Consider the following 27,895-nt stretch of genomic DNA (forward strand, 5'->3'; position numbering starts at 1 on the left):
TTAGTCCCCTGTGGTGGCCCCTTTAGTGGGAACAAATATGTGCTTTCTTCCATGAAATAGGAATTTTTCCCATTCTGTTGAAACCTGTGAAGTGAAGGATAACCTATATCCGTAATAGATGTTATTTGTGGTGACCAGCTTTCCCTGAAAGCGTAACTCTTGTGCTGATTTTGGGTGGGGGTCAGTATGAATCAACTCAGGGGATGGGTTTTCTCACCATCAAAATAGTTTTGCTGTTCAGTATATTGAGCTGATGCCCTCAGACCAATTAACTTGCTCTTCTCTAATGTGTTATCGAGCACTCTGGTACAAAAAGGTGGTGGGAAAACTATGAGGGTTGCTTTCTCTGTTAGCAGGAGAGAGGTCTTTTGCTCCCCTTGGGTCCTATTTAGATAGACTTCAAAGTTCTGGGCAAAGAACAACCAGCTTTGGGAATAACAGCTGTTTGGGCCCTGGCTCGGGTGGGTCATGGCAGAGGATGGAGATGGCTCCCACAGAGTAGGCAGCTGCCCAACTCAGACCTCCCAGACCTGCAGCTGGGCTACCTGTCTTGGGAGCGCAGGGCTCCCTCTGTTATTTCAGTCACGTCTCTTCCATCCAGCAAATAGGTTGAAACATATTGAAGGTCCTTCTTGTCTTGTGCAGTAAAGGTTTTTTTTTTCTTCTACAAAAAGGGCTTAGAATTATTTTTTTTATTTTTATTTAAGTTTCCAGTTGTAAAGAATCTGATGCCCTGCCCCAATCTTCTGGCTTTTCAGCCTGAAAGCAGAGCAATCTTTGCTGTGAGCAGTCTGCGTGATCTCCAATAGACACCTACAAGACAAGATGGAGATTATTTCAAAAAGCGCATCACTTTCTGCTTCCCACAAATGTCCATTCTGCCTTCTCAAGCACCAGCACAACGCTGCCAGGCAGCCGCTCCTGCCTCGAGTCTCCTCGCTCCCCACAAGCAGCCGCTACCATTAAGCCCTCCTTTCAGTGTTTCCCTTCGCCATGCCCCTGTGGGAGATGCTGCAGATAGAGCAGTTGCTGAACCGTTGGAGGCAGGCAGGAGATGGTGGTGGTGCCCCCATGGCTCATACCGCACGTCCCATCGCTGCTGCGCGGAGGTCTGGCTGCTGCAGGTTATCTCCCCAAGCTCCGTGCCTCCCTATTACCCCACTGCAGCTCCCATGATATCACCAGGCTGGTCTGAGCAAGGATCTCTCTTCCATGTGGTTGCCATTAATTCCACCACCGCAAACATCAGCCTGAGGTACCGGACCGTATCGAGCAATCAATCTCTAATTGCCATATCCCTCAGTAAAACGAAAAGTCCAAAAGGAAAGAGAAAGGGAATAAAGAAGCCAAGAGCTTCCCCCTGCCCACTGCAGATGGCTCGTGAGAAGCCTCAGATGGAAAATAACCCCCCTTCGCCCTGTGCTATGTCCCTCTTGCAGAGGAACGAGCCAGGAATTTCATGCATGCAGAGCAACCACCAAACAGTCCCTACAGGTCTGCCGAGGACCACTGCTCACCAAGCGGCTGCTTGTTTACCTGCCGCCCATTTCCATAGCGTGGGCGTGCAGCCACATTCCTGGGAGCCCCGGCTGCTCCCCACCTGCCCGACCTGTCCGTGCGCAGGTAACAAAGCTCAAAGCCACCGTTTGGCAGCAGAGCTGCAGATGGGCGATGCGATTGCTACGGGGAAACACTGCCAAGGATGCTCAGTGCCATGCTAGGCTTACTTAAGGAGCCAGCTCAGCAGCTGAGGGTGTAAATCGGCACGGTGATATTGCTGCCGGTGGATGGATGTGACTTTACACCGGCTGAGGGTCTGAGCTGATGGCTGGGGACTGAGCTCTGGGGATGCACAGCACGGCAGAGCTACCTTCCTCGCACAGGATGACGAGGAGGAGGAGGAGCTCAGCCTCGATGCTCTAAATCCCCTTCCACAGGAGCTCTCCTTGTCCACTGGCCCTGGAAACATCACAGGGAAACCACCCTCCCCAGCTTACGTGTCCTATTAAGCAACACGGACGCGTCCCTCCCAAGCACAGATCCGTGCTCAGAGGTGGCTGCGCCAGCACAGCAGGGCCCTGCGCTCACCGGGCAGCTCTCGGCCGAGCAGGACATGCTGTCTGGGTCTCAGATATGTAGGCAACAACTTTTTATTGCTTTTTATTGGTGCCATGCTGATGGTGAGCCAATGCATCACTTGTTTTCACAGCCCCTGCGTGCTGCTGCTGCTGTCTGCAGCGTTCCGGGGAAGGCTGTCCCTGCCCAGCCTGGGCAGGGGAATCGGTGCCAGCATTTTCCCGGGGGATGCTGAAAGAGCTGCACTTCAAAGGCTCAGGTCTTGTCCACGTTGCCTTCGGCTCCACCAGCCCACAGTTCGGGGTGGAAGCTGCTTGTGTCAGCAGCTGGAGCCAGGAGGCAACCCGGGCTGAGCCAAGGTTGCCAGCCAGGATCGGCAATCAAGTCACCCAGCCTTTCCCTGCTGGTCCCCAAAGCATCCCCAGCTGCTGCAAAGTGCCCCCAAGAGACAGTCCAGGACCACAGGCTTTCATCCTGCACTTGCAAGTAGCCATTTGTGTCAATTTGGGCATGTTCCTTCCCCTCTCCCGAGCTGTCTGGGCCAGGGGCTGTTGTGTGCCCTGGGCCATGCCACTCTAGTTTAGTAGGATGCTGCTGCTGTCACATTTGATTTTTCTTTTTTCTCTTCCTCTCAGAAAGAGCCAAGTTACATAAAACGAAAAAATTCCCATCTTAATGGTGGATGAATTATTTAAATGGGTCTGTTTGCTAATGTGATTGACTTCAACCAACAGCACAGGTTGAACTGTAATTATGGGAAAACAATCAAATCTCTATCTGGGTTCGAACCATACTGGTCTTGCCACTTTTTTTGTATTATAGCAGAACCTGTTGGGCAGCTTTAGTTAAGCTGAGCCTCCTTTCTGCTGCTGGGGCAAAGAAAAGCAAACCAGTAGAGCCAGTCAGACTGCAAAGAAAAATTATGGCTTATTGTCTGTGCAAGTTCACCCACACTGCTCACTCCTGTCTCCCGTGTCCCAGATGACCGTCTCTTGATCACAACTTAACTGAGCCAGAGGAGTCGCGGGAGAGACACAGAGGCAGTCCCCCACTGTGAGTATTGTGCCTGCACTGATTTTTATCTGTCCCCTGGCATCCTGGGCAGTGTTACATAGCTGGGAAGGGAGCTGGCGTGAGCCATGCATGGAGAATTGCCCAAAATCCGCACAGCAGCGCGCCGGGGAGAGCTGTCACTTGGTGCTGGCAGCCGGAGCCTGCTCCAGCTCCCATTTGATGGGCAGAGGCTGTCATGTCATGGGTTTGCTTGTTTTTCTGTCCCCTCTTGGAGTTTGCGGAGGAAATTTGGATTTTTCTAGCAGCTGGGGAGTTGATGGCTTGCTGCAAAGCGGTGGCTCTGCCTCTGCGGGCATGCGGGGTCGGCAGGGAGAGGACCTGAGACAGCCTGGGCTGCACGTCCACTGCCCAGCTGGGACCCCAGGGTTCTCCCTTCCTCTAACAAAAAGCTCTCCTCTGGCGTTTTCCTCTTGAGCATGAAAGGTAATGAGATATCACTGGAATCTGAAATGTAAGAAACGGCATCCAGCTTTAGCTCGGGCAAAGTGAAACAGTTATGTGAGGGTCAGAGCAGTTTGTGGGTGTCAGGGTTTATGTAAGTACCAGGGAGTCTGGTCATGTTTGCATCTAAAGAGCAGGAACGAGAGGCAGCAAACATCAAAGCTTTCTCTGAGCAAACATCTGGGCTGCGCGACAGCCGTGGTGGGAGCAGAGCCGGGTCCGCAGCCGCGTTGGGACGCACCGCGGGAGCAGGTGGGCTGGCAGCGGTGCCCATCCTGGGCAGGCAGCACCGCTCACCCGGGTGTTAGTGCCCGGAACTGGGGGGGCATCACCCACCTCCTTTCACGCCTGATCCACCTCCCATCAGCATCTCGTGCAGCACTGGCCTGCACCAAACCACACGCACGCTCGGCGGTAAATAACTTCCAATGGAGTCAGGGGCGCTCCTTTCCCACCCCTGGTTTCCCACCCCAAATTGACAGCATCTCTATTGCTAGGGCTAGGAAGAACCCTTTTTTCCCTTGTGGCAGCTGGGAGGTGGGTTGCGGTGACCCCCACTAGCTGGGTGAGGTGGCCTTCTGTCCCCCCCCACCTTCAGACCCTCTATCCCCATGGCATTCCCCATGGGACATGCTGCCCGTGCCCTCCCAGGGCAGGCAGATATGCTCCTGCAGGCAGTGCAAATATTCAGCAACGCTGGAGCTTGCTGGAGCTCCAGGGGCAGCCCCAAGCACGAGGTGTGATGTTGATGGGGTCTGTCGTCCCCCCCCCCCGCTCTCCCCTACCTTAACTCCAGGTCAAAGGAAGACATGGTGGGATTGCTGGAGGGGGGAGGCTGTGTCTGCACAGGCTGCCTCCCTGCGCAGGGATTTTGCCGCTGCGGGTTGGAGTGTCCCCATCCGCTGCTCCTTGTCCCCTCTGCTGGGATGGTCCCATGATCGGGAATGCCCTGAAAGCACTTACAGGGGAGATGACCACAGATCGTCCCATAGCTTCAGTGGAGGACATGGGACACTGATGCGTGGTATTGATTCAAAACCCAGCCTGGGCAGCAAAGTGTCCCCAACACCAATGTGTCACCAACCATTTGGGACAAGCAGAGATGCCTCAGCCCATAAAAATGCCTGGCTGTGGCTGTGCCACTTGTTGGATGGCACAGTGTGGAGCGGAGTTGGTAAGAGAGGTCTCATCCATGATGCCACAGCTGGGCTAAAGCCCAGGTGGAACAGAGCTACCCTGGAGAGGATCAAGTCACCGCTTGATCTGGATCAGATGCAGGATGAAGCTGGCAGAGAGCTGCCCAGCAAGGTGGGGAAGCATGGTCCCGTGCGAGCCTGTTCAAGAAGCAGATATTTCCCAAACACGGCATCTCCCGCTGAGCTTTGCCCTCAATCCACTCGGGAGCAGTGAAAGGGTGCACATGTCCCGGCTAGCCTGAAAATATGCGGTGTGTTAGGGGCTGCACTCAGGAGTGCACTAGCTCTGCTTGGCAGACGTGCCTGCAGCTGGCTGGACTAATGTACGGCTGTGAGGAAGGCAAAGCCACGCTGGGTGGGTTTTTCTTCCAAATTAGAGGCATTGGGCACTTTCCCTCCCCAGGGAGGTAAGTGGAACTTCCCACCTGTTTTGACATGAGCTGCAGGAATTCCCGAAGGATGGAAATTTGGTGGAATTAGTCCTTGGCATCTTTCGTCAAAACTTTTCCGGGGCTTTCAGAGGCAGTTCATTTGTTCCAGCTGCCCAACACCATAGGCTTGTTCCCGTAGCACCTCGGTGATGGGAACCTGGCTCCCAAACCTCACCAGGAGAAGATGCCAAGGCCAGGAAGAGAAAGCATCCACCCTTCCTGCCCCACTTGTGCTTAATCTGGGGATGCCCCAGGTGAATGATGCCTGAAAACCTGTTATTGCTCAAATTGCCCAAAAGGAGCCTTGAAAGCAGAGAAGCAGCATCCGGACATTTGCTCCGTCACTGCCTTAGAAGAGCCACGTGGGATGTGCGGGGAAACCCGAGGCACAAGGTCTTGCCCAAGACTGGAGCTGTGAGCGTGGTGAATGAAAGGGCCCCTTGCAGCCCCCCTGACCTCCCCTTGCCCCAAACCAGGCACCGCTGTGGTCCCAGCAGCTCACAGCCACTGATGGCCAAGGGGACCGTGTCCTATGCAGGTGTCCTGTGCATCGGTGGGGACCTTATTTGGGAAAATAACAGCAAACACGACAACATTGCCCTGGGTCTTTAAAGCAAACAGACCCTTTCCTGCAGCTCCTGCTATTATAAAAGAGAAGTATTTACTGACCATTGAGACTTTAGCCTTACATCAGTGGATAAAAGCCTGACATGGTCCCCCAGCCCCCTGAAAGCTGGGGCATCCCCATCAGCAGGGTGTCCCAGCCACCTGGTTCAGCTTTTGGACCTGCACCACCAGCAGCTTTAAACTGCCCTGGCCACCGGGATAGGGCCAGATCCAGCACCCCAAGGCCCTGTGAGCTCCCACGGAGGAGAAGTGCCACAGACCATCCCACCCCCATCCAGCTGACCTGGTTCAACCAGTGGAGCCAAAGCAGCCAGGATAGTTTCGCAGGACTGAATCTTCCTAGTACATAACCCCCTTTTTAAACAGTGCTGTAGAGAAAAACTGATTCAGTTAAAGACTTCGTTACCTGCACTGTATCCAGGGGAGAGAGATTTATTCTTTTCATTTGCATGGCCGTTAGCTTGACTCAGGATGCCCACGCACATCCTAACACAGCAGGAGCAGAGGTGCCAGTTTATGTGAGCACGATTATGATGGATCTTCACACCCCTTACCCCACGCAAGACTTGCTTGCTCATGCAGAACCAGGAATGATGGATTCTCCATCTGTCAGGAGCAACGTGGGCTCCAAGGTATGCTGGCTGCCAAGGTCTTCTGCCATGGAGGAGGAGACGGTGAGACCGAGATTCTCCCCAGGTGCCATGTGCAGTGTAACAGGATCACAAGCGAAGCATGGGGTGATACCACGGTCTATCAGAGCTTCCCAGGGTATTTACCATCCGCTTTCCCCGGCCAAGGGCTCTGGGGACAGGGGAGGCAGCGGGAGCTTCTTGGCTGGACTGGGTGGAGGTAGGGACCACGCGTCTCCGCTCCTGACGGGGCCTTGAGCTATTCCCTGAGCCTCACCGCTTCTCAATTAAAACACCTGAAAAATGTGATAATGCTTCATTACCCACTTCCCAGAGCATTTTGAGGTGTTAATTAAGTAATGTTTATAGAAGCTGTGGTTACCCCGAGATGCGCAGGCAGATAAGTGGCTACTTTTAATCATCTTCTGAATCCTCGTGTGGGCACACAGACCTGCCCACAGATCCAGCCAAAGCCCACTGCGCTCTGGGGAGCATCACAGCATGGCCAGCGGGTCTGAATGTGAGTATGTCCCCCCTGAGCGGGGAGCAGGACAAATATTTACTGCTAAACCTCAGCAAAGCAGCAGGGAGCTGTTCATCGAAGGAACTGGGGAGGAGGAGGAGGACAAAACCTCCCTCCCAGCTGGGGATGGTGTGAGAGTAGACCCCTTAACTGCTCACCCTGCTACATAAAAGCCAAACTCCGGTTCCTGGGTATATTCAGCTATTGCAGAGGACCATCTTCTGCTTTAGTGATCCTGCAACACCAGGGCAGCAAAGACCCTGTTCTGGGAGGAGGGATGTCCCTGTGCCCATGGGACACAGGGACACCCACCAGCTACGGGCTCTCAAGCAGAAATAAGGTAATGGAAGAAAATCCCCGTTGCTTTGGTCATTGCCACGGCGGTTAGAGAAGCAGAAGCTGACCCCAAATGGCCAGGGTGGTGGGGGAGAAACTGAGCTGCTGGGTTTGTGATAGCCGGGGCTGCGCTCTATTATGGCAACACACTTTATAGGGTTGAAGTAAATAGGTGTGCAGGTTGGGACTTGAGGCTAGAGCTTCTTCACCTTGGAGGATTCGCTCTTGTTCTTCTCTCCCTGCAATGGGGCACGTCTGCACGCATGTGAACAGGGACAGCATCTCCCTGGCGCTGCCGGTCCTGTTTAACTTGTTCAGGGGGCTGCGACCAACGCCGGTCCCCAGCAAACCCAAAGGGCCATCAAGAGAGCTCGTAGCCTCGCTGCGGCTCCGCACGGCCCGGGTGGGATCCCTATCTGAAGTCAGCAGAGGCGACCCTGGGGCAGGGTGTCTGCAGCAAGGGTTCGCTGCAAACCGGCCTCCCGGCTGGCAGAGCAGCACAGAGCAGCTGCCCTGCATTGGGGAGGATTTTCGGGTTGTGCAAGGTGGAGGAAGGCACCAAATCCTCCTCCCTGGCCAGGTGAGAGCCGAAGCTGCTCCTCCTGTCTCACCCGTCGGGGGATAATTTTGCAATCTGCCAGCCCCTATCCAACACCCACACTCAAAACCAGCGCGGTGGAGAGCAAGCACTGGGCTCCATTTTAGGACAGCCTGTGCCACGTTAAGTCATACAAATAAACAAATGCCCAGAAAAAAAACCCCAAGGCGCACAAAAAACTCTCCAATCTGCCAAGTGCCCAGTACATCAGCAAAGCGGATCAGCTTCACACTGGCCTGCAAAATACTCCTGGCACTGCAGATTTTCCATGAGTGATCAGGCAGCTTTTCTGGGTATAAATTCAATTTATAATTCTAAAATTAGACCAGGAACATAGTAGGGTAGCCAAGAAAAGAAAGTTTTGCTTGTGAAAGCAGCCCTGCCCAGCAATTGCCCCACAAAAGGTATATTACATAAATCCAGCCTGAAGCTGAAAACTCCAGCACTGCTGATGGGGAAATATCTGGTTGTAAATCCATTAAGCTTCACTGATCCGACAGTGCCAGAACTTCAGAGTCCTGCCTTTTTTTTTTTTTTTTTTAACATCTTAAGCTCATTTAGCTAATGAGCTGCTTTATTCTTCTGAAGGGAAACAGTGCTAAGGGTGAGGATGTGCCATGGCTCGATGGAAGCATGGCCGGCAGCAGCAGGGATGGTACTGAGAGGCCAGGAACCCCCCAGGGACCAGGGAATGGGGGACAGCTGTGCTGTCAGAGCCAGCTGTCCGAGTCCGTCCCTTCCCAAGCTGCCTGGCATGGGCTAGGAAATAACCTTCCTGCTGATTTTCCTTTCCCCAGCCGCAGTCAGGAGCATCCTGAGGAGCCCCAAGGAGCGATGCCATCGGTACCCGGGCAAGGCTGGGGGCTGCCCCAGCCCCATATGTGAGAGCCGACGCGCTAGGGACCCTATGCCCTAACCTGGATCCCGTGTCCCCCCCCTGAGCTCAGCACTGGGGGACGAAGAGAGCAGGTGAGCAAAGCCACGGCTGTCAGCGACAGCCCTGCCCCGGGGGCTTGGGTTTTCCAAACCCACCAGATTTAAGGGCTGGATGAGGAATTTGCCTTTGGTACCCGACACTGGGGCTCTGTTTGCAGAGGGCACCCGTCACTTTGAAATATGCCCGGCCCCGCCGGCACGCCAAAGGGCTGCTCCCGGTCCCGCATCTGGCACCGCCGGGTGTATATTACAGTGACAGCTCTGGAAAGGGCTCAGGGCTGTAAATGAAATCCCTGTCTCAGGGAGCAAGCTCCACACTGAGGGACTCTGTGGTCTGGTCTTCATCAATAAATCCTCTCGAGCAGGGCGGAGGAGCGGGGGGCTGTGGCTTCATGCCTTGGCCAGTCCACACCAGGCAAGAAGGGAGCAAAGCTGAAGCCCTCGGAGAGCCTGGGCTGTCTGCAGGGTTGCTCTGCTGCAGCAAAAGGATGAATCCTGGGTACAGATAGAGGGGGGTGATGCTTGTGCAACATCTCTGCAACCGTGTGTGTGCATGGACCAGACACCCAAAGTCCTCGCCAGGTTTGCTGCAGAGTGGCAGTCCCGTCTGCAGGCAGGGACGGATGCTGGCATCTCAAAAAGCACCAAAAATGGCAATAGCTTTTCCCCGCTGATCGGATCCCCAGCAGGTCACAGATTCCCACTGACCTGGGGACTCTGAGGAAAAGAAAATCAGGAGTGAGTCCCAACCCTGGTGGCACCTCAGCCGCAACCATGCACGGAAGGCAAAGCTGCTGCCCACACCCCAGCCCCAAATCCTGATCTGCCGGGCTCTGCCCGCAGCACTGAGTCACAGCAGCAGCAGAGATCCGGATCTGGTGCTGAGCACCTGGGCTGCCCCCATGCCTTCCACCTCCAGCCACATCCAAGCCCAGCCCTGCCTCCCCGAACCACGGGCTGGCACGAGCCCCAGTCTGGATGTCACCTTCCCAGGATGCCCCAGCTGGAGCCCCATGGCCCAAAATTCCAGGTGCTGTTCAGCCCTCCGAGACACCAGCCCTGGGGAGAGGGCAGCACCAAGGTGGGAAGGGGCTGATCCAGCACCAGCGAGCATCGTAGGGAGCCCACGCGGCCACCGCTGGCTCTGTTCCCAGTTGCAATCCCTTCCCAGTATACGGCACTGGGGAATGCAATGGGAATTAGTGCCTGAGCACATCAAAGCCTTCCCAGCTGGCACTCGGGGTTTCAGCCCCATGACGGCAGCCGGTGGGTCTCACAACCTCCCTTCAGCCCTGGGGAGGTGCTTTGCTCAGGGCAGAGCTGAATTTAGAACTCAGCAATCCCAGGAAGTGCTTCCCGTCAGCACCAGGGGGTTTGATTTTTCTTTTTTGTAGTAGAGCTGGGTATTATTTCCCCTGGCTCATTATTCAGTTATGGCTCTTGGGGTTGAGCAGCAGAGATCGGTTCCCAATCCCATTTCACGGCAGCTGATGCCGAGCTGCGCGAGCCGTGACAAGCCGTGCCGTGCCTCATGCGGCTTTTACTTGCTGGGAGAGATCACCCAGCCTTCGGAAAGGGTGGGTTCTGCCCAGGAAAGTGGGAGCAATGAATATTTTTTTTAATTGTTTCTCCAGACAGTGAGATCTCTGCTTATTTGCTCAAAACAAGGAAGCTGTTTTGCTGATCCAAGCGTGCTAAGAGCACGCAAGCCGAGCTCGCTGCTTGTGCTCGCCGGCGCGTGCCTCATTTCTTTTGAAAATCAGACGCTTTAGGGGAAAGTTTCTCCTTCCAGCTCTGTGTGCCCACATCTTGCATATTCAGGTGATCCGGCACACCTCTGCTCTGCATGCAGATAAAGGCACAGGCAGGCTGCCGGCTGGGAGCCGGGCTGGGAGTGTGCTGGAGCCCAGTGGAAACCTCCCCGTGCCTCCGTGAGGCTGCAAAACCCAGGTCCCAGCCTGGCCTTTCATCTTCGGACCACAGATTTTCTCCCTGGTCATCTCTGCATGGTTGAAGACTGAGTGCCTGGGTACTTTGTCACACCCCTCCTGCCCAAACCCCGAGGGACCCTCCACGCTGCTCTGCGGGGATGCTCGGACACACGCCACTCCCTGGTACCACCATGGTCCAGGTGGGACCTGGTCCCACAGATATTTCAGGGCATCTAAGACTCCTCAAGGCTTTGGCTGATGGAAAGGAAAGAGTTTATCCCGACATCAGCATCCCAGGCAGGAATGAGGTCATTGCTGATGTAATGAGCTTTCTCATCTCCAAAGTTTCCGTTTTCCATCCCTGCTAGTAATTTCAAAATGTATGGGATTAGGGGAAAACTCTTAAAATTAGGGTAAAAATTCTTAAAATTAGGGCAACATTCTGCAAAAACAACCACTTTACTTTCAGGCTGTTTGTTTACCCCTTGCCTTTCCCAGCTTACTGAGCTGGGGGTGTCATGGGTTGCTCTCCACCTCTCCTGTTGTTTTCAACCAAAAAAGGAAAAAGCAAGGGTTTTTTAGAAAGCAGAGCACTTTATCCGTTCTCTGGGATTATTGAACACTACTGCCAGCACTAAGTGATGGCACTCAGCATGATGGAGCATTAATAACCCCATAACCTCAATGGGGAAACTGAGGCAGGGGCAGGTGGAGCAGAGACCTGAGCCCAGGGCAGGACCTGGGACACTTCTCCCAGTGCGGAGGGACTGGGGACAGCCAGCACACCCTGGAGTGCTCCAGCTCACGTCCAGCTCCACGGATGCTGTGCCCACACTGGCTCTGCACCCACCAGGCTTCCTGTGGGGCTCGGCTCTGTGCATCACCTCTCCAGGTTTCACTGTAAAATGGGGTGAATAACACTTAGTTTGGTGTCTCCCAAGGGTTTGAAGAGGCTGCAGCTGGTGAGACCACGCGGGGAGCCAGGGCGATGACAGCAGGGCAGCTGAGTGGTACGTGTTGCCTCCGTAGAACCTGTGCGTGGTGCCAGAGGGAGGAGGGATGCACGGGAGCATCTCAGGACCCGGTGGGAGATGGGTCCATCAGGTTCAAGTACAAAAGCTGCCACGACTTTTCCCATCATCAGTCCCCAGCGACATGGTCCCAACATGAGCCCTCCAGTGCCTTCCTCAAGAAGATGCCCTGCCCTCCTCATCCCAGAGAAATGCAATTTAAACAGCTCAAAGAGTAGAGGAAAAGCCTGATTTTTCAGCTGGGCTTTCGGTTCCCCCATTTTCCGAGCCATCACTCTCTGCTTTGCCTGTGGCCCCAGCCCAGGGCTGAGGCAGGGTGGACAAAAATGCGTCCCCAGATGAGCCTGCTGCTTTGTGCATGTCTGTGGTTTAGCAACTGATTTCACTTTCTAGATTTGGGCTTTGTCCTGTTTCTAAGACTTTCCAGAACGCCACATACACAAGACACTTCTCTTTTATTGGACTTTTTCTTTCTATTTTAGGTTGAAACCTGAATAATTTGAAACGAAAGGACATCCTCACGCTGGAAGCAGCCCGGTGTGCGGCACAGCCCTGAACATGACCACAGAGAGTTTTGCAGAGTTCCTGAATAAACTCAAGGAAATCCATGAGAAAGAGGTCCAAGGTAAGGAGACATGAGAATTCTTCTTAAAAACTGGCTAAGGTCCATTTCTTTGTCATGCCACCTTGATCTGTTTGGTTTCAAATAACCTGAAGGGTGGAAGAGCAGGTGTGGATTAGGGAGCTTTGGGAATTAGGGCTCAGCAGGCATCACCCACGGGGATGGATGGGGACACAGGGTGACAGCCTGGCCCTCAGGGGAGCACACCCTCCGATGGCACCTTGGTATCTCTCACCAGTGGAGAATGAGGTTTACCGAGAAAATTGGTAACTTTTTGGATGAGGTGGAGCAGAAGAGAGAGGGTGTTCCTGCATCCGATGTTCCTGGAGAGCAAGCCATGGAGGTGCTCAGTCCCTGCAGGAATCCCACTTGCTCCAAGCATTAATCATGGGGGATTTGGCTTCTTTCCTGCTCCCGCTGCCCTGGTCTATGATAAAGGTGAATTGAGAGGTTTGCAGAAGTGACATGCACACCTGCTGGGCATCTTCTCCAAGCGACGTGGATTGGAGTATATTTGGATACTGAGGGATCAAAGGGAAAGTGGAAAGGTGCAATAATCTATAAGACAGAAGCAGCAGGAGTATGAGGCTCTGTTAAAGAAAACCTTAGAGTCAGGTTGGACAGTTTGTTCCTCTAGGGAATAAATTATTCCTCGGGTCATACATTATTAAAATAAGAACCATTAGGTTAAGCAACCGAATGCCAAATCCAATTGTTTTCCTATTAGAATAATTCCCAGTATCAATATTATGAACAAAACAAGAGCGCTTTTGGAGGATTCTGGCTTATGAATTCATTCTTCTCTTGTGTAATTTCAAGCCGTGTGAGAGTTAGAGGAAACTGTTGAGCAATTTAAACCACATGTTTACATCTACTTTGCATAAAATTGATTTGACAAGATGTAACGTCTGCAGATCCATCAGCGAAAGCTGTTCTTGTTCAGCTGTAATATCCTCCAAGATGCTTTGCAGCCCTGAGTTATAAAATACTGCCCACCTGGGAAATGCGTGCTGTAACAAGAAATAAGTAGAAACAGAACTGAAACAGACTTTTTGGGGGTGGGAGGGAAATGCAGACTCATTAAACAGTGGAAATACAAAATGTGCTCACATTTTGTACAACTTTTCCAGCTATGTTAAACTGTGATATTGTTTAACACGGGCAATGTGTTATTCCTTCTCGGAAATAAGGTTGGTAAATTGATGAGGTTTCTGCAAAGCCAGGCATCCTCCTGAAGTTCTCTCATTGCATTTTGTTTCTATGTGCTGGGGAATTGGCAATAAATACCCACCTGCCCGTCTCTGTTAATTATTCCAGGTCTGCAAAGCAAGCTGACGGAGCTGACGACGGAGAAGTGCCGGTGAGCAATGCCACGTCTGCTCTACCCACGCCGCGGCAGGACGGAGGACGGAGGGGAGGTTACACCGCTTCATTTGCAGACCTCCCGGGCACTCCTCCAAGGCTGCCTGATTTAGAGCGCCTGGTTTGCCTTTCTGGCCCTGCCAAATTCAAAATTCTTGGTGGCTTTTGCCGTGCAAGTCCTCAGCACAGGCAGGGCTTGGGGTGATCCCAGCCTACCTCCAGTTTGCCTTCCCACCGGCAAGTGATGCTCGTGCCAAGGGGCTCTTGCTCTATTGGGAAGCAATAAACGGGGACAAAGCAAGCTGCTGACTCCAAGGGCGGGTGTCACAGGGCAGCGTCTGGGCTCTAACATATTTGTTTCCCCTCCTGCCACACAATCAAAAGCAATTCAGCCATACCGGTGTGAGCAGCACGGCAGGCTCAGGGCAGAAATCCTTCCCCTTGACAGGGCGCTGCAGATAAAGGCACAGATTTGGGGGAGAAATCTAATAACCCTCTTTTCTTTGTTCTGTTTCTTCAATTAGTGATGCTCAGAGAATTGAAGAGTTGTTTGCTAAAAATCACCAATTAAGGGAACAACAGAAGGTCCTTAAAGAAAATGTAAAGGTGTTAGAAAACAGGTAAGATTTATTTTTCAATAGGGTGCTGTTCGGTGGCAGCGAGTGCACCCTCCTAGGGGGACAGTTTGGGGTTTGCTGTCTTCCCAGAAGAGGGATGTAGCACATGAACCTCTTTTTTGCTCATACGTGGCTGCTGGGAGAGCTGGGGGAGCCCAGGCACGTGCAGAAGAGCTTTCCTAAGCTGGTGGTGGTGGGACTGGATCTGGGGGGGATGAAGGAGCAGGGCTGGGCTGCACGGGTGATAACCCCTCTCACCAATTCGGGGTGATGGGCTGGGTGTTCACGCTTCTCCGTGGGGAGGGCAGGAGCTTATTTCCCCCATGGGAACTGTGTGGCAACAAGCTGCCAGCCATGGATTTTCCTCCAGGCTGCGAGCGGGTCTCTGCGACAGATGCATGGTCACCCAGGAACTGGCAAAAAAGAAGCAGAATGAGTACGAGACCTCCCATTTCCAGAGCCTGCAGCACATCTTCATCCTCAGTACGTACCACTGCCTGCTGTAAGCTCGGCTTTGGCTGGCTGAGTCTTTGCTCAGTTAATGCCTCTCCCAGGTATTTGCACGTGAGCCCTCCCGGTGACCAGGCACCCAGGAGGGGTTTGGGGAAGAGGGAGGGAGCCAACGCAAGTGTGAGGACCTTGAAAAATTGGATCTGACCAGGACTGCGGATGGCAGCCTATGTCCCTCCCAAGCAGAGGTAACTGCTCAGGCAAAGCAGCAGAGCTGGGAGGTTGCAGTCCTCTGTACCTCCAGAAAAACGAGAAATGCTCATGCCGAGAGCAGCCCCGAGCTGGCCAGGCCATGTCAGCCGCCTGGAAAAAAGATGCATTTGGCACCGCAGAAGCAACACTCTGGCAAAGACAGGGAAGTCACAGCAGCAGCTCAGCACGGGTAAATGGAAATCAAGCAACACTTGTGATGGATCTTCTCCCGAGCCTTTGGCAGAGCTCCCAGCACCGCTCAGGCTTGGAGTGTTTTTCCCTGGGGATCTGGCTGGCCCAGGGAAGGTCGTGGGGGTAAAGGAGATAAGGCATTAGGAGGGATGGAGAGGTGCCAGCAGCTTTTGGTTTATCTCCCCTGTTATGCCATTGCTCCCAGGGTGCTGCTTTCGAGCAGGAGCGAGCGGAGGCAGCAGCCCACCCTGCCCAGGAGCCTGCCTGCTCTCACAGCAGCACCCGGCTGCTGGGTGCTCACAACTCCCTCTGCCCTTCGTCTGATCCCCCCCGAGGCCCCCAGCCTTCCCTCTAACACAGCACCTGCTCATCGGAGGCGGCTGTGGTGCTCCCAGTCAGGATGCTGGCTGTGTCCATCCCGCTGTGCCACGGCCACCACCCCGACTGGGTCGTGCCCTCCCCTTGAGCTGGATGGGCTGCAAGCAGACCCCAACCCTTACCAAATCCAAGCTGGAAAGTGGCTCCCTTTTATCCCTTAGCCCCCGGTGTGTTTTCAGAGAAGGAAGGAAATTCAGCATCCCTCCAAAACCTGGTGCTGTTCCCTCCTCCTCCCCCATGCACCCCAGCAAGCTGCAAGGAGCATCAGCTCTCTCCTTGCAGCACCTGAATCCACGGCACAACTTGTGTCCCTGCAGCTAACGAGACAAACCGCCTGAGGGAAGAGAACAAAACTCTCAAGGAAGAACTGAAGAGACTCCGGAGCCTGGAGTAAGCTCTCTGCTGGGTTTCATTCATTATGAGGGGTGTTGGTAAGGACAGAGGCATCCCCACAGCTGAGCAGGGCTATGTCCAGACCACAGTGTCCTCAGGGGTATTTTAGCATCTAATTCCTACAGATTCCTGTAGATGTTAGACACTGAAACACCCATAACGGTCTCTAAGTCCTTGTTGACCTTTGCTCACTCCCCTGTTCACCTGCACCCAAGGATTCAGTTTTTGGGGAACAAGGGTATTCAACACCCCGGCACAGGGGACTGCTCGTGGGAAGCAAAGCCCTGGGCTGCTCGCCTTGGCCACGGACCTCAGCCTGGGCTTCCATGGCTCTTCCATGGCACCAGCTCCTCTCCTGCAGCAGGCAGAGAGGGTCTGGAGGAAGCAGGTTGTGTCATGGGGGAAGGAGAGTGACAGGCAAGGCACTGAGACAGGGCTAAGAGGGAGAAGGGATCTGCACCAACAGGTTCATATCCCAGCAGAGCACTGTGCTGAAAGCCAAGTAACCTGCCAGACTGGCCAGTATAAACAAATCAGCTCATTCCTCAAGGGTTTAAAGTCCAGAGGAATTAGCACTGAGGGATTAGTTTAGAAATGTGTTTTATTTGGAGCACAGAAGCCCCATTTGCTTAAAGAGAAACTCTCGCTTTTACTCCCTGGTGCTTCCCAAGGCCTGAGGAGGTTCAGAGCTGTAGGTCAGGCTGGGTTTGCTGAGCACCGAGTCCTCCTGCTCTGCTCTTCTCTTCCCTGGGCTGCTGGATAGGAAGATTTCCAGCCAAACGCCCATGTCAGCATCAGGATCGAGCCAGGACTTTTTCCAGGACATAAGCACGTGTCTCTGAGACTCAGTGACCCCCTCGTAGTGACCAAGAGCATCAGCCCCACCAACTCGATATGGTGAAGAGGTATAGCCACCACATCCCTGTGCTGAATCCATCCCTACATCAGGCTGAAAGGCCAGCCAGGGACGTACAGGTTCTCACAGAGGTTTTGCAATAGCCACAGTTGGGTTTTGGCTTACCCAACGTCGGGGCTTCCTGCGATCTTACCCACAGCCAAGGGAAATCAGACCTTGAGCTGTCATTTTGGCTCTGTCCCATGCTCCAGACTGCAGCTGAGCTAGCGATAAGCTGCAATGGAAAGAAGTGAGCCTGCGGATCCGGTATATCCACATACATATATATATAAATATGTATATTTATGTATCGGGCTTTATAACTTGGAGCTCCCACTACACTGGCTCTCAAACTTTCCTTCTGCCCCTTCTCATTCATTCATGTCCTTCTTCTTTCAACAGGGACAGGACAAAGCACCCAGGAGTCACCTCCAGAGAAAGCACCTCCACCCCCAGCTCTCCCTTGGCTTTACTGTCCCCAGTGAGCAGGAACGCTGGCATGGAGAAAGCAGCTCACAGGGGAGCAGAAGAAGCCCACCATGACGTGCCAGGCCTCGAGCTGGGAGAAGGTGGGTGCTGCTGGCTGCTGCCACACTTGAGGGACCTGGGGATGGGAAGAGTGACTGAGCCGTGGTGGAAAGCTGCTCTGGGAAAGGGTCTGGAGAGCAAAGACCAAGCTGTTGGCAGCTCAGATGGACATTGCCATGGGCAGAATAGCTGCTGCGGGGGGGGGAGCACATGTCGAGGGAGAAACACGCTGCTCTGCCTTAGAGCAAAAGAGTGCTTGGGTGCCCTCACTGTAAGACGAGTGCTATGCAGGTGTGGACCCACCACCCATTTCATGCAGAGACCATGTCGTTGCCTTGCTGCCACCCACACATGCGATGGAGGGTATGTTCAATTAGGTGCTGCCTTGAGCCAGGCAGAAATTTTGGCTTGAAATCTTCAATAGGAGGTGGTTGCTGCCAGCCAGTGGCATCCCTGGGAGGCTGCAAGACTCCAGCACACTGCAGGGCAGGGCAGCTTGCAACAGTTCTGCGGGACCATCACAGTGGCTGGTTGTGTCTTTTTTTGCAGAAAAGCCTGCAGGACAGAGAAACTCTCCAAGCAGTAGGACTTCCCCAGGCACTGTCCTCCAAGAAGTCAGCCTCGCAGAAGTGGTGAGTTGCCAGAGGTAGCCTGATGTCCTCAGGCCTTCTCCCCACCACTGTGGTCATCTGAACTGGATCAAGAGAGGTAGACTGGGATAGAGAAAGAGTAGGAGGCACTTAGTGGGTGAAACAATTAGCCAAACTTGGGCAGTTTGCCATTGCCAGAGCCAAGGAGGGCACCTACCAAATGCCAGATGCATCCTCTCTGCAGAAACTGCCACTCACTGCAGGCAAAGCGTTTGGAGTTTGGCACAGGCTCCTGTCCCTGCTGTGAGCACGTACATCTTTCTTTGCTCCTGTGTTTATCCTCTATGACGACACATCTAGCATCCTTGAGTCCTCTGCCCATTGCTCTGGTTCCTCTCTCAGATGTTTTGCTGGGGAAAGCTCTGAGGAGTGAAGGACCTGGGGAGGTTGTGCTGAGCCACAACTGAGTGTAGCTTATCCTGAGTTACAGAGTCAGCTCTCCATTATCTGAGCAAGCAAGAAGTTGGAGCATTGTGAGTGTTGGAAAAGCCTGGAGAACATGTAAACTGTGGGAGTTGTGGGTACTGAGAACAAATACACCACAGCAGCCCTGCCCAAGAGCATTGCAGATGTCTCTCCATCTGCAGCATAATGAATACTGGTATTTTCAGAGGGCCTGGCATTCAGTGGTTGCCATTTTGTGCATTGATGCAAGCCACTCTCTTTAAAACACAGAGAATATGTGTCAGCTGAGGGATGCTGAGTGATATGGTGATATTGAGCATTGGGAGATGAGGCTGCAGGACCTGGAGCCCTGTTCCTGGTCGTGGGAACTCAAGCCCAGATGAACACCCACATAGATGCTTCTGTTCTGGCACAGGCTTTGCTTACCTGAACTCCACAGAAAACTTGAAAGAGCAGGTGAAAAGGGGTTTTGGTAAGGCTGCAGGCAGACTGTAAGGATAATTAATAGGGATCGCAGGAGGGGTTGGTGACATCTCCAGGTGGGCAGGGGAAAGTCAAGTCAGAACATGTGGTGAGCTTTTCATGACAGCAGATGGAGATGATGATGTCCTGGCCTCACAGCTAGGTACTCCACTGGAAATACACCCATCAAATTAATGCATGCCAGGAGCTTGCATGAATAAAGTCTAGTGGGCTGACTAGGGGTCAGGGAATTTGCAGGGTCTTATCTTGGTTAAGCCACTGAATCACGGCGTGACTTGAGGGGAGGCACAAGACCTCCTGGGCTACAAATCCATGCAGCCAGAAAATAGAGTACTGTAGATCCCGCTAGAAAACATGAAGGGAAAATTTCCTGGGAAAACCAATAAAAATATGGTTGAGCTGTTGAGCAGAACTGTATCACACAGAGCACTTAGGAGCTGTCTGTCTTGTTCACGCCGGTAAGGAGCTGCATCTCTGCTTGGCGGGGCTCCCCTTCACCGCGAGCTTCCCGGGGTGCACGGCAGAACAGCTCACCGGGACTTTCTCCCCTCTGCCGCAGGTGTCCCAGAGGATCGCCAACCAGCTGCATGGAACCATTGCCCTGGTGAGACCCGGCTCCAAACCCTGTCTCCTGGAAAAAAGTCCTTCGGGGGCAGCAGTGTCCCCATCGGCGAGGAAGACTCCTCTCCCACTGGAGCGTGAGCGGAGCCCCAGCCTTGAGGCGTGAGTTACATGCTCGTGGGTTGTGGTGTGGGCCTGATCCATGGCCCGTCGCAGCTGTCCCACCGTGCAGACTGCGATGAGATGGCCAGTATTTGCTATATCTACCCACCTTCTTCTCCAGACTTCTCCCACAGCCTTGGGGGAGGAGGGGGGGGGGGTCTCCCAGTTTACACCAGCAAAAAATGACTGGAATCCAGCCCGACAAGATCAGTCTCTGGTTACACAGACCCATAAAGAGAAGCAGGTGCCCCCACCTCCAGCCGGGAGGAGAAGGACTTGCCTCACAGGAGGCAGCAATCCCTGCTCCTCCTTATCTTTTCTAATGGGCTTTTCTGCAGGACTCAGCACTTCCCTGGGCTTATCCTCCTCATTGATTCCAGAAGCGCAAAGGGCTGAGCGAAACCAGTGAGTTCACCTGTAGAGACAGCAAGTTTCCCAGAGTGGGAGTACATCTGCCAAGCATTCCCAGGAAAAGCCTGCACACACGGAAGCTGCCAAATAACCAGCGATAGCAGGGACTGGGTTTGCAGGACAGGTTCATGCACCATACCAACCTTCTTAGCATGGCTGTAAAAATCTCCCATTGAGTGAGATTAGGAGAGGGTGGGCTGTTCCTCTGTCCTGGAGGTCTTCAGGCCCACCAAGGCGCTAAGAAAGCCCAATGAGGGGTAATTAGGATGCTTCTGGCTGTAAGACATGGTTTGACAAGTGACTTCTCAGCAGCGGTGCTGACGTGAGCGGTCACTGCATCCCCCCACTCGCTCAACCCCTTCCCTCGAGCTGCCGTGGCCCAGGGACAGGAGAACGCTGTTGGACGGTGGGATGGTGATGGCTTCTTGCGGTGTGAGCACTGCAGACACCCGCTGTCGGCTGCCTGACCCCCGCGGCCACCGGGACCCTCCTCCCCAGCACAGCACCCGAAGGCAAGCGTGATGCACGGGCCGAGAGCCGCAACAGGGCACAGAAAGAGCAGGAGAGACTATGCACATCACTTGCAGAAGCTGGGAAATCACATGAAAATTCTCTAATTAACATGATTATTTTTTTTCCTGCTCCTTTTAGTTATTTAACAGCAAGCAAACCGGACTTCCCCAAGGTTGCTCCATCCTACGAAAATCTAAAACTGACTGCCCGGAGAGAGCAGCTCTGCCTCCTCCACAAGCACCTTTCCCTGCACCAGCTGGGGCTGGCAAGCAACTGTGCTTCGGCCAACCAGGACGGCAGCAGCTTCTCCAGCCATTTGCTCAGGGCCAAAGACGCCGACGGCAGGACGCGGTCACATGACGGCTGGGAAGATGGCGCAGCCTTGCTGAAGATCCCTGCCGCCATGGTGTACGTGAGGGATCAGCACCTGGAGGAGAAGCTACACCTCCTCAAGCACAGGGAGCAGCTGCAGCATTTCCTCATGCAGCAGTGCCAGTCAGGCCAGCAGGTAGATGGAGACCCAAAGCCCGCATCCAAGGAGCGGCCCCTCTCCCCGTGGCCAAGCATCACGCCAGGATGCAAGGAGGAAAGGTCCTTCCCAGAGGAGGATGCTGATGGGAAGGAAGAGAAAGAGCTTTGGCTGAGCCAGGACAGCTCCGAGCTCCGAGAAAAGGCGAAGGCAGCAAGGGACGATGGTGCAGATGTGCCGCTGGATCTATCAGACTCTGGCCGTGGCAGGGAAACAAGCTGGCACAACCGCCAGGAGCCATGGGGGTCCGGCAGCCCACAGCAGAGCCCCGGGGAGAGCCTCGCTGTGCCAGCAGCCCGCGGCCCCTGCGGGAGACACGGGGCAGAGCGGGACAACTTACGTTTCCCCTACTGCTGGCCCAATGCCACCCAGGTACTGCCTGGTGATGTCGAGGAGGAGGAGGAGGAGGATGCAGCTGTGGTGAGTACAGCTCGTGTTGGCATCAACCATGGCCCCTTCCCCTCCCCAGGGTGGCCGGCACTGGTGCTGGCACCATTATGACCACCATTAATGTCCCGTGGGAGGATGGCTTTGCTGTGCATGAAGCCAACGGGGACATATTTGCACATGGTAAAGTCACAGCCGCTCAGCCCTGGCTCTTGTTCCCCACCTCCCCTCCAGTGCCTGTGGGGTTTCTGTCCGGGTCCAAGGACAGGCAGGTTGGTGCAGGAGGCATGCTGGGCTTCCCTGCAACGCACCACCAGTGCACAGAAACGCCTCCACAATGCTCATCCCCACGGGTGTCACAGTCATCGCGTAGGGGCTGGGGACAGCCCTTTCCTCCTGCCTGGTGAAGGCATTTGTGCTCCCTGTATCCCACAGCTTGTACTCTCACAGGCACATCCGACAAACAACTCCACGCCGAGTGACCCAGAGGCCCTTCCAGAGACGGGGGTGAGACTGGATGTCAGTGCACAGAAGGGAGAAGCAGGTAAAAAGCCCCAGGCAAACGTGACATTTGAGAAGGCAAGAGCAAATGGTGCATTTTGGTGAAGGTATCTTACAGCCAGGAGCTCTCTGTGCTGGGCTCTGCACACACCTGCAATCCCCGCCGAGCGAAGCAGTAACTAACCAGCATGGGACACCCTTCCAGTGATGTGGGTGCTCCTGGCTCCCAGCCATTTTGGGCTGTCAGGGGAGCTTTGGGTTTCACATTTCTGTCCTTGAGGGCTCAATTTTCAACCCTAGGGATGCCCAAAATTCAGGTTCAGTATCTGTAGGGAGAAAATAACCCCGGCTGTTCTGGGGAAGAGCCCAGTATCTCTGCCCAGTTCAGACCAGGAGCCACCCATGGGTTGCCTTTGCACACTCTGCAGAGCGCCCTGCACTCAGCTGCTGAGTGGCACGGAGTTCTCCAGGAGCTAAAGAGGTCAGTTTAGCACCAACCCATTGGCAAAACCTACTCCACGGTAAGCCGCAACAAAACACTGCTGCTCCTGCATTACCCGCCCCTCTCAGGGAAGCAGAAGCTCAGAAGCCGCCCCAGCAGAGATGGGGAAAATGCAAAAGGTTTACAGGACTAGCACTGGAAAAACCATCCCTGTCCATGCCCCCTTACTCCGAAGCGTGCCCTGTGCTGGCACAGCGCATAGGGTTGAGCGTGGAGCAAGGGATGCTGGTACCTGCAGCAGGTAGGACAGGATGCTCTCCTCCTTTTCCCTGCTCCATCCCCTATAAGAGCCATTTCCATTCCCCAAACCAGCAGTGCCCTTCGTCTGGGGACACAGTGTGCTTTCTCCCTGCCTGACCTATGTGGGACGTGGGTGCCAGGTTTCCCCGGGTGGGTGGGAGGCAGCAGCCATGGGCAGCGGAGCGGGAAGCACGTCTGCCCAGAGCTGCTCGGTACCAGCCTTACTGGCTTGGCCAGAAAGTTGAGCTCGCCTGGATTAGTTGGTCTGGGCGTGTCGGAGCGGTTTGGGAACACTCTCCGGAGCAGGATTTTGCACGGTGGAAAAAAAAAAAAAAAGGAGGGGGGGGAAGTCCTCTGCGATTTACACGCTAAGGAGATATCATCACAGCAGAAGAATTTCAGCTGATTACATTCTGGGTGTGGGAATACAGGACTTTCTTCAGTTCTCACCTTAAGGTTGACACAAAGCCCAGGAAACAATACACAAATACTTCTGCGCTTTCTAGTGAACCTTAACCCATGGAAGGATAAAGTGAGGATGGGATCGGACTACAGGGGCTCTAGGAGTGCCTGAAAGCAGCACCGTCTGCTCTCCCGCCTGGGCAGGGGCAGCAAGGAAGGCTGCCCTGCCAACAGTCCCACCCCAGCTAGACCTGGGTGTCAGGAGCAAGAAGTATTGAGGTCCTGGAACGCCCCTGCCCCTCGGAAGAGGGCACAGCTCTGTCCCCAGCCCTTTCTGCCCCTCCACGGCCAGCACGGGTGTGCCGTTGTGGGTGCAAACGGGGTGATGCCACCGCCAGCGAGGCTCGGTCCCTGCCCCGGGCAGCTTCGCTCTGTGCAAAGGTCGGGTGCGTGTCTGGTGCGTGCAGGTACGTGTCTGGGGTTGTGTAGCCTCCAGGCTTGTGCGCAGCAAAATCTTTTGGCTGGGCAGGGAAGAAGCTCCCCTGCCTTTCCTTCCTCTGCTCCTCGGCACACATTCCCTGCCAAGAGCCACCAACCGGCACTGGTAGCAAACTTGAGGATTGTCCATTTTGGCCTCTTTACCCAGACACGCTTCTTCCCACCTGGGTCTCAAACGGGAAGGTGCAGTCTGGGGTTTTAAATACCCCTCAGCTTCCCAACCTGCACATAGCCACAGACTTCGGGGCAGCGCTTGCAACCTTGGGGTAGCAAAGTCCTACGGATACAGCTTTTCTGGGAGCTGGTTCCTCAACAGAGCCCTGTTGGATCTCCCATAAGCATTCATTTCAAGCCACGTAGCTCGCAGTGGCTCTGCTTTGCAATGCAGTTTATTGCTGAAACTGTCTTCTGCCTCGATAGCTCTCAGAGCCATCTCAGGCCGGTGGCTCTGCATCTGCTCGTGAGCTTGTCGGGCTCCCCACCAGCCAAAAAACCCTTCTTTTGTGTTTCCTTAGATGACAATGATGCTGAATCTGGGAAGCAGGAGTCTGATGAGCCAGACACGACGGACAGCGAGGTGTGTTTGCTCTCCTCAGCCCATTAGCTTAGGCCGTCAGGTCCGAGAGGCGTAAGACAGGTTGTCCCCACCCAAGCTCACTCCAGAAGGTGATGGCTTTTCCTACACGAGGTGCCAAACCCCATTCCCACACTGTTACCCAACTTGATGCTGAGGGATAGAGATATCACTCTTTCCAGCTAGTCAAGAGGGTTTATGAACAACAGCATTTGTCACCACTCCATAGCAATGGTCACAAAGGTCCCCAGCAATGCAGCCAGGCCATCAGCTCCCTGGGAAAGCCAGGGTAGTTTGTAGACTGACTGTTCTTCTCGTTGGTGTAGGTGGCTGCCCCATATGAAGATGATACCCTACAAGAAGCCCAGGCTGATGGGAAGTATTTTTGCACCAAAGACAAAGCTCATGCCCTGCAGAAGAAGAGAAAAAGAGGACAGGACCCCTGGACAAAAGGTAGGGAGGAGGAGTTCCTCATGGCATCAGCTCGGGGCTACAACTTCTGCTGCTTCCCGAGGGGCTCCTGTGAAAAACACCCGAGGGCACCGGCCGCCTTCCCTGCAGCGGAGACGAGGGTGTTCCTCCACCGAGTGCATGCCACGCTGTGCCATGTTTTGGCAACGGTTGTGTCTCCAGCCAGAGGAGCCCCTGCTAATGGTTAGCCAGGGGGGAACCTGGGCAGGGTGGCCAGGAGAGCACTCCTCAGCACCTAAGCTAACAGGGCTAAGTCCCTTGTGTTTGCTTAACCGGTCAGGGAGGTGGTGATTGGAGAAGGCCAAATTCCCAGGGCTGAGTTATTGACGTTCAGAGAAAGGTTTCTGCCAACTCTGTTGATCTTCCCGTGTGGCTGTGGAGGTTTCCCTGCTGACAGAGGAATGTGTTGTACCCATGTTTCCTACAGGTGAATAAGCAGAAAACTCCTCCTGATAAGGGCAAGGATAAGACAGTGTGCCTGTCAAGTCTTAAAAAGTACTCTGTCAGAAATACCCCGCTACTATAACCCACTTTGTACTGTTGGTAATGACAAGGAAATGTTGACCCAATTATAAATGTAGAGAGAGCATTGCTTAAGCACGAAGGGAGCTTCTTTAACAGGCAAGCGCTGCCCCTTGCTCTGTGCCCTGCTTTCGGAGGTGCCTGCTCGCTCGGGGACACCACCGCAGCTGAGTGAGAAGAGGATTTGCTCTACAAAACCAGCCGCTCAGAGCAATGGAGAAGAAGCTGCCCTGTGCTCCCCAGGGCAGACACCATCCAACCCTCCGGGACTGGATGGGGATGTCCCAAGTGAAGGGCTGGATGCAGTTGTGGCAGGAATGGGGATGGAGAGGCATAAGCCCTCTCTCAGCATGTGGTGTGTGCTGTGTACTATACTGGAAGGGGGAGAAATCCAAGGAATGCATCCTGCTGATCTGGGTACCCTCTCAGGTACGCTCCTGCACCAGGTCGGTTGTCTGCCTATTTCTGCTTCGCATGTTATATCTGTTTCCAGGGTCACAACAGCCTCCCCCAGGTACCCATGCATCTCACGTGTGAGAGGCGTTTCTTTTTATCTTTCCTTTGCTGAGCTTTGCTTCCTCCTGCACTGTCCCTGTTTTGGGACGAGGCCACGCTGACCTCGTACATGTAAAGCCATTGCTCTGTGGTTAACTCCTGCGGTCATCTTGCTGTTTGCAGGAGCTAAGAAGTCAACGAGAGGGAGAAAGAAAGTCAAAGTGGAGCAGTGCTCAGCGGGGATCACGGAGGAACTGGAGAACTGCTCCGCTTCCCACAACGATACCTCTGAGGAGAGCTAACGGCAGGGCAGGATGAGAAGCGACACAGACGCTGCAGACCAAAGGAGAGGGCTCGGAGACCTCAGCATCCCACCCATGCTGGGAGAGTGACTCCTCCTGCCGTGCTGGGCCAGGCAGTGGGGAATTCATAATGACTCATTAATGAGTAGAGCACCCTGAAAATCTTCACTTGGTGCCCCGGGAGATGCTAAGCAAGGAAGAGCCATGCAGGTGATACTGGTGGAGCAGCGCATTCGGTGACCCCCAGCCCTGCACCGGGGCAGACCCTCAGACTGGTGCTAGGAAGAGGAGATGCCCTCTTTGCAGCACTCGCCCTGGGTCAGGACCATGTTCTTCCCTGGGATTTCATGCAAGGAGAACGGACTACCCAGACCCCGCTCCCCACGTACGATGTCCCGTGGCTGGCCGAAGGGCGGTGACCAAGCTGAACACCACAAGGCCCCATGCACAAACCTGAACTGATTAAATCCCTACCCAGGTTTCATACATGTGTGGGTCGTCTTTGACCTGGAGAAAGCCCATGGTTTTCTTTTCTAGTTAAGTGAGGAGCAAGCACGTGGGCGGGCAGGTGGGACATGTCCCTGGAGAGGGCAGGGAGAAGAGCATGGGAAGGGAGGGCTTGCGTGCTCCCTCTCCCCAAGGTGTCCTGCATGCCTGGAAAAGGCAGGTGTGTGAGACTCAGCTGTGGCTCACAGCAGAGCACCAGCTCAGCAGTTCACACTGACCTTGGTGGGAATGCTGGGACCTTGTTTTCACATGGATAAACTGTCCTTAAACAATTTTTTCTGATGCGTTAAGCATGGGCAAGTTTTCCTTCAGCATCAAGTGACAGGGCTCTCTGGCCAGGGATGGGATGAGAAGGGCTGCAGTGAGCATCCCTGCAGCCACGACATTGCACCAGGAGCCAGGCTGGGTTGTTCCTAACGCATGTACGGAGAACAGGGCCAAAACGGAGGGAGACCAGAGAATTGCCACAGACGGTACCTGCCCTGTCTGAGGCACCACCATTTCCTTTACCTGCCGTTATTTCTATTTAAACATGATTTCGTTTGCCCGTTCACAAGAACAAAGGGCAAAGCGCAGCAAGCCAAGCGCCCAGCCTGCCGAGAGCATCCTTTCTGCACACGCCGCAGCACGTTCCCACCTCCCCAGAGCAAGCAGGCAACAAAAAAAAACCAACCACCTCAAAAAGCAGGCTGGCTGTGGAAGCACAGCCTCCAAATAACCCTCAGCAGAGCAGCGGGGCAGGACAGGGTGTTACACCTTGTGCAGAGTATGTGGGTTAACACACTCCTGCCTGCACTTTGTCCCAGGTGGACTGTATCCCTTTGCCAGAGATCATGTCCCTTGCTGATGGGTTTTTCCTCCTCACATTCAATCACGTCTCTCAGCAGCGTCTAATTAACACCAGGCCAGACCCCCAAAAATAGAGCGAGGGTTGACAGGTTGGAGTCACAGCAGGAATTTGTATCTCACTTGCACTGCTGTGGCAACCACGTCATGCCGAAAAAAACCACACAGTAGAGGCTGTGCTCAGCTGGAGAAGCTCCTTTGGGCTCAACCCTTCGTGCTCTGTGCCAAGGAGTGAAGTCCTGGCTTGTGAGTTATCCACTGGCAGTCGATATTCTGGGAATCAATGTCCTGGTGATCTGTGCTCAGAAATGCTTGAGGCATCCAGGTTATAAAGTGGTAATGGGTCTAACGGTGAAAGCGGCACCTCCATCCCCAGCACCAGCTGCACTGGCAATGCCCTGTGTCTGCGTGAGGCA

General features: G+C 54.1%; 1 protein-coding gene across 2 annotated transcripts; it reads left to right on the forward strand.

Moving 5' to 3' along the window:
* Nucleotides 1–2,995: 2,995 nt before the first annotated feature.
* Nucleotides 2,996–26,881, forward strand: RBBP8NL (RBBP8 N-terminal like). Of its 2 annotated transcripts, XM_052785984.1 has the most exons (16): nucleotides 2,996–3,129; nucleotides 8,729–8,900; nucleotides 11,740–11,808; nucleotides 12,312–12,454; nucleotides 13,769–13,811; nucleotides 14,338–14,433; nucleotides 14,801–14,913; nucleotides 16,020–16,092; nucleotides 17,393–17,559; nucleotides 18,068–18,150; nucleotides 19,616–19,779; nucleotides 20,842–21,652; nucleotides 22,070–22,163; nucleotides 24,278–24,339; nucleotides 24,663–24,789; nucleotides 26,008–26,881. In XM_052785984.1, the coding sequence occupies exons 4-16, from the start codon at nucleotides 12,388–12,390 to the stop codon at nucleotides 26,124–26,126; spliced, it is 2,019 nt and encodes a 672-aa protein (XP_052641944.1). In that variant the 5' UTR covers nucleotides 2,996–3,129; nucleotides 8,729–8,900; nucleotides 11,740–11,808; nucleotides 12,312–12,387; the 3' UTR covers nucleotides 26,127–26,881. The 2 variants fall into 2 exon arrangements, with proteins under 2 accessions (XP_052641944.1, XP_052641934.1); XM_052785974.1 differs by lacking the exons at nucleotides 2,996–3,129; nucleotides 8,729–8,900; nucleotides 11,740–11,808 and having other exon boundaries at nucleotides 12,300–12,454; nucleotides 22,055–22,163.
* Nucleotides 26,882–27,895: the final 1,014 nt, after the last annotated feature.

Source organism: Harpia harpyja, chromosome 1 (genome assembly GCF_026419915.1).
Source record: "Harpia harpyja isolate bHarHar1 chromosome 1, bHarHar1 primary haplotype, whole genome shotgun sequence".
Taxonomy (NCBI): domain Eukaryota; kingdom Metazoa; phylum Chordata; class Aves; order Accipitriformes; family Accipitridae; genus Harpia; species Harpia harpyja.

Excerpts from the sequence above, each read along its gene's own strand:
- RBBP8NL (XM_052785974.1), top strand. The coding sequence starts at position 12,388 with ATGACCACAGAGAGTTTTGCAGAGTTCCTGAATAAACTCAAGGAAATC. Across the intron at positions 21,653-22,054 it reads AGGAGGAGGATGCAGCTGTG|CTTGTACTCTCACAGGCACA; the intron begins GTGAGTACAGCT and ends TGTATCCCACAG. Across the intron at positions 22,164-24,277 it reads TGCACAGAAGGGAGAAGCAG|ATGACAATGATGCTGAATCT; the intron begins GTAAAAAGCCCC and ends GTGTTTCCTTAG.